This window comes from Limulus polyphemus, unplaced genomic scaffold, assembly GCF_000517525.1.
Source record: "Limulus polyphemus unplaced genomic scaffold, Limulus_polyphemus-2.1.2 Scaffold241, whole genome shotgun sequence".
Taxonomy (NCBI): Eukaryota; Metazoa; Arthropoda; class Merostomata; order Xiphosura; family Limulidae; genus Limulus; species Limulus polyphemus.
Genome location: NW_013665851.1, coordinates 446,265 through 458,121, shown reverse-complemented (window position 1 = coordinate 458,121; position 11,857 = coordinate 446,265). Strand labels below are relative to the sequence as shown.

Genomic DNA, 11,857 nt, shown 5'->3' with positions numbered 1-11,857 from the left:
TATTTAATTAAATAAAAATTTTTAAGTGCATTACTATCTACAGTATAAAAAATTAGGGTTAACTCTCTTTGATAACCTGAGAGCAAAAAAAAGAAGATTGGTTAAGTACTTTATTTCTTGTTTTTCATATTTAATCTTTATTTATTATTATAAAAGTACCTAAAATCTAAAAGTATGGATCTCTAAGTTATTTAAGACTAGATTAGGTAAAATAAGTATTAATAATAATGTAATTAAAATGGTTTACGAGGCACGCATGCGAGAAATGCAATTAGAGCAAGTAACATGAGCTGCCCTATTTCACCTATATTATATTTACTACTGCCACTATACTACTACCACAATGATTTTGAATATGCAAATTAGAAAGTCGTGTGATAAATACAATCAAGATAAAGTTGTGGTAGAATGAGATGTATGAAGACTACATTTTGAAATTGTTTGACATTTACAGGTTGTTGAATGCAACCAAAGCTTTTGGAAAGAATATGTAACAACCTTTTCCGGCACAAGATATTCATACACTCGGGTCGTAAAGATATGATCAGATTGGGGACTTAGAATTTCCGTGGTGGGGACATGCCTTATATTTGATTACCTTATAAAACAAAAGAATATGGTTAAACTTAGGGGACTAGAACCCCCTAGAAAGAGATTTGCAACAAGTTGCATCTCAGATATGGTAAAAGGTTTGGGATCTATTAACAAGTGAGAATCCATGAACACCAAAATCAGTGATCAAATCCATCCACTTACCACAGGCAATAGTACACAACATAATCAATTTGAAAATGAGGCCAACAGGTGGTATATTCACCAAGATAAGGCTCAACCATTGCATACTTCAAGAAACTGGAAAATGAAACAGGTATTCACATTGGTCAAATCACTGGATACAGCACTAGGAAACTGTTGTCCTTATACATACATGTATCATGGAAAGTATGCAAGTAGAGAATGGTGTGCTTTGGACATGGCAGCCTTATGATGAAGCCCGCTGCAGAGTAATTGTCAAGACGGAGCACGATCAGACATGGCAACATGGACTCTTAGGACATAGTATGGCTCTAGAATCATTTTAATATAATGCATTTGATCCTCACTGCATATCCCACCAGCATGTAGAATTAACAAGTAAAATTTGCTAAATAATCATTCACAATTATTTTTTTATTCATGAAATTTTTACCCTCCAGGGTCTATAATTTTATGTACTAGTACTCTGAATTTACTAAGCGTTTCTTTATAAAATTTGGCATGTTTTTAGTAAACGTTACAAGGCTGTTTTACACAGGAAATCAGGAATATTTAATAAATTATTTATAATAAAAATGTATATTAACTTACAAAGCCTTTACTGAGTCAATCTGAGTGTAAGATGATCCTCATGCTTAGAATAAAAATACTTATTTTCATCTTACAGCTTTCCAATTTCATTTGCTTAACCTCTAGAACCACCTATATCTAAATATTCAACGTAGAGTGATACGAAATTTTTGAAATTATGAAATAAAATGAAAAATACCATTTTTCATCATCTTTGAATGAATTATTTGTCAACATATCCGCAATTTCATTATTTTCACTACCTGGCTTGTACAATGTTGTTTTTTCATGCTTGAAGAATGACACATTAGAAGATTTCCATACACAAACTTGCAGCTTTGCACTTGCGCTCTCGTAGCTACTTAAGCCTATTTTTTTTTGACAGAAAAATGTATCTTTCAAATATGCATTTTAAAACATAACACACAAATTATAAACTACACTCTGATGCTAATTTTAGTTCTTTAACTCAACTGTTCTTAAAGAAGCATTCATTTTAAAAAGTTAAAATATAAAAATAATGCATTACACAGAGGTATTTATACCAAAAAGTCTTACTTACTGTTAATAATTTATTAAAATCAGAAGAACACTGATGAAGTGCAGGCAAATAACCTTCACGGATTGAATGCCAAAACTCTCCGTTCTTTGGCAAAGGACCACCACCACCCTTTAATAAATAAATAAATAAACTTGTGTGTAAATTACACCTGATGACATCAACAATACAAAACAACTATATCCATAAAATACTGTAAAATCCAAGTGAGGCATCTAAAGTACTTTGAAGTGTTATAGTATTCCTTAATTTTGTCTAATGACTAATTTCACAAAGAATTCTAAACAAAAACATTTTAATGTGACCGTAACTATTAAATAGAATTTGTTTCTGTAACTTTTGAAAATATACACTTTACTAATTACAATTTATTTTATCCAAATAATTAAACTTTTTTCTTCCCAACAAATTATTTTTTACTCCTGAACATTTCGTACGATAATGTTAATATTTCTGTGTCATTAAGACTGTTTACATTTAAACTGAAAAACGAATCAAACCTCATGGGTAATAATTTACTCAGCACTACTTGCATTAGCACTTACAGATCTAACGTATCTTGATATTTTCATAATCATTTTTTCAAATTACTTACCGTTTCAAAGACTGTGAGACCCAGAGCAAAAGTGTCTGCTTTTGGCAGAAAAGTGTAATCTTCGTGCAAGATTTCTAATGGTAAGTACCGACAATCCCCTTCTTCAACTTGGGGATTGGTAACAGAAGTCACATGTCCTAGGTCACCTGTTTGGTGGAAAAACATTCAATAATTTGAGTATTTTGTCATGTATGTTAAGACTAACACATTATTTTATTATTTTCAAAGGTTCACACCAAAACATGACATTCCAAACACATTAGAGAGCAGGATAATCTTCTATTTTTAGTTTTGTAAGATATCATGTTATCACCCAGAAAAATCTGCAACTCCAGTTCCAAGAGGAGAGTTATGTTATGGATTTCACGCAAAGCTACACGAGGGCTATCTGTGCTAGCCGTCCCTAATTTAGCAGTGCAAGACTAGAGGGAAGGCAGCTAGTCATCACCACCCACTGCCAACTCTTTTACCAATGAATAGTGGGATTAACCGTCACATTATAACACCACCACGGATGAAAGGGTGAGCATGTTTGGTGTGACGGGGATTCGAACCCGCGACCTGCAGATTGCAAATTGAGTGCCCTAACCACCTGGCCATGCCAGGCCCCAAGAGCAGAGAGATTAATAAAAATGAATGTTTGATTTATATTCATACTTAATAAGAAAAAAATGTTTGATTGTAATTTGATTTTGACGAATAATTACAGGTGTTTAATGGCTTTTAATCTGTTTTTCCTTTCCACAATAACTTCAACAGGAGTACCAAAACATGTATACCAAATACTTTTATATTCTCAAAATGATTCCCAAAAAAGTTTGACATTTTTAACTTATAGTTTTTGATAAACTTACATTTGCTAAAGTAAATATACAAGTAATATTCCTTTAAAAATATAAATAGCTTTTCTACAAAATTGGCCAAAGGAGGTTTTCAAGAAAAATCCATTTAATTATTTTTATTATAATTTACACCAACTTATTAAAATAAGTTTTAGCTACTGTCCAAATTCCCAAGACACCTTTACGGATAAAAAAATCTTCTAGTTTACCTATTTTATATGTGATCTCCTCTTCATCATTCTCATCATCCTCAAAACCATCATCAGATGATTCTCCTACACGGGACGTTGCAGATACCGATTTCATGTTTCTTGAAATGAATATATTACCTATTACAAACCATAAATAATGATGTTAGACAAATGAACCCCTTAGTATTTGAAATTTAAAAGGTTAGGTTGTTCTACAAAAATGGTAAATCAAATTAATCCATGGGTTTCAAAACTTTTATATGATTTGTTACATCATGGAACCAATCTATTATATAAATCACCATTTTTTTACATCTTAATTTCAATATATAATTCAGGTGAAATGCAGTGACAATCTAAAAATTAATACTTATACACCATATTTATACTTTTATGTATGTGTGTGTTAAATCTTTATTACTAAATAACAATTCATTTTGTCATTCACTTCACCACTGCATATTTGTTGTACTACATTTTTCAATAATCAACATAGTTTATTTTCTGCATCATTTCATCAATTAACCAGTTTTTGTACTTTTCATTAGTCAGCAGTTTAACTTTGTACAAAATTATTAGTCATGCAGGGATGATTTATCTACACACATTCTTGTATGGTTTTAAAGAGTTAACTGATATACCAAAACTAAGAATGAAAATAAAAAAATATTGCTAAATGTTTTCAGATTACAAAGGCATGATCACGGTTTTTTGAGCTTGTATGAAATATTAAATACCACACACCTATAATTCTAGATATATTTGGCTTATTAATAACTAACATAAATATTTGTACATAAACTATCCATATTACCTGGCTTTATATCCATGTGAACAAGGTTCTGAGAATGTATGTACTTCAATCCTTCAGCAACTTGGAGTAAAATCTGTTTGAGTTCCTCCCCACTAAAGTGTCGTCCCGACTTCCTGTTCTCTATTATAGCACTAGCTAAGCTACCACCTACAATAATCAGATATCAATGGCACAATCTTTTACAGTGTAGTCATTATAATAACATTCTATAAACTGTGTAACTTTTGATATATCAAATGATCAATATTTTATGACTGAACTGAAAGCTCACAGGATCTTGTTTCTTCATTTGTATAATTACAATGTTTTTAAGAATCGGGTTCAAAATTGTTGATTCTTGTATACTATGATATATCGTCCTGTTTGTTTAATTACTTTCACCAACGAATTGTAGCTTTAACACACGTTATTCTCACAGTACAATTCAGCATCTGGTGTTTAACAAATAATATATACACACACACAACCACATAAATAGATTTCAATATCAAAACTATGTATATTATGACATATTACTATACCTATATACATTTAGAAACCTTTGTTTTTGTGTAAATATTCCAATCTTATGTCCACAACAGTTATAATCCACTTTTAATAATGATAACACCTGAACAAGTCATCAAATATGTTAACAATATAACACAAAGTTCAAATTATACTTCTATGTTACCTTCCCTTTTACAAGTACACATAAACAATGTGTGAGCAAATCTCCATTTTAAAGAACAAGAATAAAGATAGCAAACTATTATGTATAATCAAATGAGAAAAAGCAAAAGACTTATAAAACAAAATAAGTATATATAATTTACCATTGCAGTATTCATTTTGTATGACCATATGTCTGTTTTCTGCCCAAGCTGAGTAGTAACGCACTACGTGCGGGTGTTTACCCAATACAGCATGAGCATAAACCTCATTTAAAGCTGTTTTTCTGAAGGAAAAAAAAACATGTAATGAACGACTAACCTTATTATACAAACTTGAACAAAAACCAACTTGATGTAAACTATTTGAAGATAATACTTAAAAAGTACTTTTAAATATGGATAATAAATCTTCGGAACCAATCAATAAAATTAACAGTAAACTTTTTTACATAAACCTTGACACAAAAATGTTGAAATTGCAATCACCACAAGTTTTTAAGTTTTGGTAGCTGAAGCATGCTTTGTAATGAATCTTTACTGCTAAGTTCAGTGAATCTACACGAGAGATTCAAAGTTGCAAAAAACATTTCATATGCACTAAATAGAAGAAGTGGTGATTATGATTATACTCACCAAATACAAATAATTTATTACTGACACTAACAATCAAAAAAGTATTCAACAGGTTTCTATCAAAACAAAGATAGAGCAGCTATCTAAGCTAATGTTTTCCAAACATCTATAGTTCTGGAATATCATGCCTAAAACAACTGGTATTTTTATAGTTCTTTGATTAGGTTCAGGATAATATTAATAATCCAAAAAACAAAACTCTTAATTTATCCTGCAGAAAATTATTTAAGGTACCAAAAGGTGTTACTCTTTGTTCATATGATATTGTTTGAAAAAAAAAATTTACACTAATTACCAAAAAGCTACACAATCGTATAAATCATGTACATTACATAATAGTAATATTGTAAAATTCCATCTACAAAATATACAACAATTCAAGTTATTATGTAATGGAGATTATAAATATTTTTTTTACATATTTAAAAGTTAGGGAACCTCAGAAATTTAGAAAACAAACAAATATTTCAAAGTTAGGTTTCCACATTAACATTACTGTTACTCAATTAAAATTACTCCTAGATTACTTAGTTTTAATATTTATCATAAAAAAGTTTATACTTACTCATCAAAAGAACCTTTAATGGGATTTCTTGACTTCTTAATAGCATATTCACATCCGTCTAAACGATTAACACATTTGTAAACACTACCAAACTCTCCAGATCCAATCTGGCAGAGCTCTAGGAATTCTTCATTGTAACGGGATATGCTTGTATCCGAAAGGTTAATTCTCTAAAAAAAATTACGGAAATGTACATTACAATCAAATTTCTATAAATGTACAGACAGACTGACATAAAAAAGTAATGTAGGGTTTAAAACTATCTGATTTATTTCGAATGCCACCTTATTCCTAACCCATACTTGCTACATTACACATGTAGCATTATTTAAATTCTCTCTGTTCTGACTACTTTTTTTAGATTTTTGTTGAACTCTGCTGGGAATTCTGATTTTCAATTTCATTATAATTATAGATGTTTTAGTTATGAAACTTGTGAAAATGTATTTTAAAATATGTTTAAGTAATAATTGCAAATAAATATTCCTTTTGTTTATTAATATAATTAAAAACTATAAAGAAGAGTAAAATTACTCTAAAGCATTATTTTTATAATACTATTACACTCAAATCTAACTGTTGACTATATTAAAACCTTCAATATGACCCCTTGTTTTGTTCTCAGTTATTATCAGTCTAGGCAAAAGCAACAATTTTTATATGCCCCAATTTTTTGAAGTGCTATGATACAAAATTCCTTTTCTCTAGGGTTTTATTCTATAATTAATTTATTTAGAGTTGTTTTTTAATAATAAGTTTTGTGGATCTAGAATGATGCAGTTTCTCCATTATTTGGAGTCATCAAAAATAAAATTATAGAGTTTCAGTTTTCTGGTATTCTAAGACATGTTTTTAATCCTTGTATAACTACTTAAATGTTTCAACAATGTTTTTACTGCCATAAAATAAGCACTTTTTACATTTATTTCCCTGCCTACATAGAACCTCAATATTTAACATGGTAGAACCATTTGTTCGGGGCAATACTCTTTTTAAAGTAAACAAATCCTTGCTTAAAGAGAGTTCAAAATCTTAAACAACCAATCATTGTTCTTTACAAATATTACCAGTCAGCTCATAAAGAGGTAGTTTACATATAATTTTTTCAAACCACTGAGAACGCATTAAACAAATAGTCTACACATACAATTAAATCACAACACATGCAAACTTATAGAAACCTCAAAATAATCAATGTCTGCATTTCTTGAGCAGAATTATTGCTCAACTAATAGCAAATAAATTAGCTTAGGAGTATAAATATATCATTGTAAAGTTAAGTACACTTCAAAATTAACTTTCGGACTTCACATTGCATGTTTAATAAATCTGTCTTGCATATGAAGTAATTTCGAATAGAACAAGAAATCTAAATGTATGTAATTTGATAGAATACTGTTAAGTTAATATTCCTTATGAATACTGAAAATACTGTGAATACATGTTCAATGCAGAGTTAATCAAAATATTTATCATATTACAATAAACCAGATTTAGGTTATCTTACTGATGGTTTGTAATTTGATTATTTAAAAGTAGCATTCTGACATAACTGATTCTAGCATAATCTAATACAATAGCTGCAATGTCAAAAATAGGATAAATATGTATATTTGTTACGATATTTTCAATAATGCATCTATCGTAATGAGTTAAACTTCAATAAGATTAATATGGACAAAGGTTAAACCTTTGGTGGTAAAATATCTTCTTCTTCATCATCACAGTCTTCCTCGAACAGTTCATCTAAACTCTTGTTGAACATACTTCTGGAAAAAATATAAAAAGATTTTTGTCTAGTACATACAATTGCAGAATATTTTCATACTAGTTTCATGAAACATTTGTTCTTATTTTTTTAATTACTCAACAGAATACAAATTCTAGAGCCCAATTCATACCACTCACAACTTACTGACACGCGCCATCGGACGTTTGAACTTCCCCTTTAGGTGCTGTCTGCCTGCTGTCACCTTTGTCTATTCTTATTCCGACACGTGCCAGTAGTAAAGAAAAAAGCTACTACCAGCAAAGCTGGCATCTGGCACGTGCCGTTTCTTGTGCTAAAGGTAAGGCTAAACGGGTCATTGTACGTCTTTATACACAAACTACGATTCTGTGGATGACTTCACAAAAGAAAACGCACAACGCCAGCAGCTGCATCTTCAACGGTTTAACCGAAAAAAGAGAATCGGACAAAATACCATTGAAATTAAACATATCAACGTTACATTTTGGGGACACGAATGCTTCCAAATAACTAATAAGCACAACAAACACAGAACTTTAAAATTAAGCAATGAATTTTCACACACATAGTATTTGTCCTTTATGGCCATTCACACTGCCAAAAATGAACTGGGCTACATAGACGAAATTCTGAATAATTAATAACTGGATTAGACAACAATAACTTGTAGCTAAAAACATACTTAATGATCCTTTATTACTGGTAATAACGCTCGTTTTTTAGCGTAATTGGTTGTCATAAAAATTTTAAACTGTAATTTCTACTCTAAAGAAATAATTTTACTTGTTATCATGACGATAATCCTATTCTACTTATTCAAACCATAGTCTTATATTTCGGTTAGGTATTTATCGCTAAACGCTAATGGGTTTTTATTTCCTATCGTGACTAACGTTAATAATGATAATTGCACGCAAATCGTAACACTAGCTCAATACGTGAGTACTAAGACATTTTTACTTTTATGATTTGAAACAGGCAGGAAACCAAATGACCAATCTTACAATTGATACGCGACTCGTAGCCTAAACAATAATACAAACACAAATTGTTAGTCTATGTTGCAAAAGTACGAACAAATATACATACATGTTTCATGTTAGGTTAAATGTTTTAATTAAATTACAGCTATTATATGAATAGAAAAAATGCTCCTATAGGTATTTGTTATGTCAATATAATTAACATAATACCAGGTGCTTGCTGAAATCGGATTACTCGACCAGAGCTCTCTTTTTCAAGGATAAGTGAGGCAGTCAGCAAAGGAGCAGTTTACAAATAACAGTTACGGTTTACAAACAGACCAGACCGGACGTTCAGAGGCAGCTGTGTCACACTCGGCTAGGAACAGCTGTTTGACCGACAATATAAAAAAGAAACACTTGTTATACGTCACTTTTAAAACTGGATTAGATGTGAAAAGCTTCCTTATTTTTTTCATGGGAGGGTACTGTGAAGTAAACAACGTCAACAAGAGAAAAGTTCGAAACTAGTGTCTGCAAACGAATACGCATTTAAGATTTAAAAAATCCCCCTTTTTTATGTGTATTTTTGTGCGATACTACGGAGTACATGACATCAACAAAAGTTGGAAACTAGAAAAACAAAGTTGAAAATATATTTTTTTAAGTAAAACAAAAATGCGATTACGATAGACTTTATTAGCTCGGATGTCGGAGGAGACTATGAAAATTATATCACAATGATCTTTCACGTATCTTCCCAAATACTGAATATATCACATTTATTTCTATTTTATTCGATGCAGCTTTCTTAAAAAGGGAGAAGAAATACGTTACTGTTCAAGATTACAAATAGTAATGTAAAAACTAACAAGTTTCCTACCTCTATGTCGTAAGGCGTCTGACCACTATTATCATTAACCTTTATACTTGTTACAATGATGAATAGATATTAACAAAAGAAATGAAATGCATTTATAAAAACTGCTATAAACGTAACAATATCACCAACTAACACAATCAGGAGAATGAATGAGACCAACAGGTTTTCTGATTTGATAGTTCTATATCTAAGTGACCAAAGTAAATTAAAACGCACAACGTAAAAGTATTACACAGACACCAAGGAAAATCCATATGTCACCGTTTCCAGCTGTCGATTCAACAGTGTTCCAACGACAAATATACGTAGGACGTTGCAGCTGGAGTGTAACTACTATCTCGCTCGTGCCAGCACCTGAAAAGTTCCCAAGCCCTGCAGGAAAGCGTCGGTTACAGGAGAACAAACGGCAACCGCTGCATCGGAATTGTGTCTTCGTGGCACGTGCTTTTAGCAAACAGCTGCTACACACACACACACACCACAACTTTCAAAACTCTCAGCTGTTTCCGGGACAGACAGACAGCTGCTGTCCAAAACTATCTCATAAACTAGAGCTATGTGTAGTAATCTTAAAAATTCGCACAGCTAACAACAAGTAGTTTTCTCTAAATAATTTCTGCAATAACACGTTTTGGTTGATATAACCTAACCCAAACCAAATATGACAACTGCAAAGGGCAACAGGTCACTCCATACATACATTTTAATATATTATACGCCAACCGAAGATGGTGTCAGAGGAGTCAAACTTGTTTCAGAACAGCAATTATTTTTCACAAAATTGGCACAACTCAAACTATTCAACACTACATAATGAAGTTCATAATTACTATCAGTATTTTTGTACTCTTATCAATACTGTAAACAACATGCCAACCATAGTGAGATTAGCATGTGAATAAAAACGAATAATTTGAGGTCTAATCATGTTTATTTTATTCCAGAATATTTCCCTGAACTTCAAAAATTGTACATTCTTTCGTTCGTTAAAAAACAAAAACCCATGAGATTACATATGCATAAAATAACTGAATATCATTCTTACGTTTTAAAGAACAGATGTTTTTACTCCTTATTGTTAACTTATCACCAACGGTTTACTGCTGCTGCTGCTGTTTCTCATGTGACAATAACCTTCTGCTTTGTATCGATAGAAACATGTTTGTTAGTGATGTTTATATTTTGATCAAAAGATTAAGCTCAAAGAAGCACAATACTGGACAACTTGCCTTAGATCTCCTAATCTTAACAAGTAACCAATTTAGTGTTTAGCCTATTTTTAGTGGCTGTATGTTTGTGTTCCTTACTTCCAGTAGATTTATTGTCAGCAATGTTTTAAATTCCAGAGGAAAAAAAACCTTTAAACCCCTTTTCCTGTTGTACTAAGGAAAAGGGAATTTGTATTTAATATACATAACTGCAAATTGCCTTTTCATGTGATAGTTTACAAAGATTAGTAATGGAAATTGCATAAAAAGAGAGCACATTGTTCTGGTCAGATAACATTTGCTCAATCATGATTAAAAAAAAGTTTGTTGCCATGATAGCAGATGGAGCACGTCACATGACATTGTTTGTTGAATTTCATGCAAACTTTTGGATACTCTTCACCAACAAAAAGTGGGAGAGACTATCACATTCTAATTTCCCACAGTTGAAAGAATGAAAATGATTGGTGGTGGGATTCAAACCCACAAATTTCGAGTCAAGTGCCCCGGCATTAAAAATTTTATTTATGATCTAACTAAATATAGATCTTATTACACCAAAGGAGTCAGCCTTATTTAAAACAAATATTTATATATTCATCTAAATTAAACTGCTTTAATTGTTTTACCATTTTAATTTGTATTTTGATATAATGAAGTAACAATTATCACAACCAAGAAGCTACAGGAAGACAAAACTTTTGTACTTAACATATTTACTCGTGCAAATAAGTATCTTCAAATTCGATGACGAAGAACCAACTTTGAGACAGATTGAATGGGTAATGAACCAAAACTTTAATGTAAGTTTAACATAACTGCAAATGTACAACGTTTTATCATCATCAGGTACACGTAGTTTATGCTGACACATAT

The 11,857-nt window shown here is 31.1% G+C and overlaps 1 protein-coding gene across 1 annotated transcript in view; it reads right to left on the bottom strand.

The window, feature by feature from the left end:
- Window positions 1-11,857, bottom strand: part of LOC106478687 (wee1-like protein kinase 2) — an 18,873-nt gene that overhangs the window by 3,504 nt on the left and 3,512 nt on the right. The window contains exons 2-8 of the mRNA XM_013939248.2: window positions 7,869-7,947; window positions 6,179-6,348; window positions 5,143-5,264; window positions 4,328-4,474; window positions 3,532-3,651; window positions 2,481-2,626; window positions 1,889-1,996 (exon numbers count right to left, since the gene is read on the bottom strand). Coding sequence (XP_013794702.1) covers window positions 1,889-1,996; window positions 2,481-2,626; window positions 3,532-3,651; window positions 4,328-4,474; window positions 5,143-5,264; window positions 6,179-6,348; window positions 7,869-7,947 — 892 coding nt within the window. The remainder of the gene's footprint in view (window positions 1-1,888; window positions 1,997-2,480; window positions 2,627-3,531; window positions 3,652-4,327; window positions 4,475-5,142; window positions 5,265-6,178; window positions 6,349-7,868; window positions 7,948-11,857) is intronic.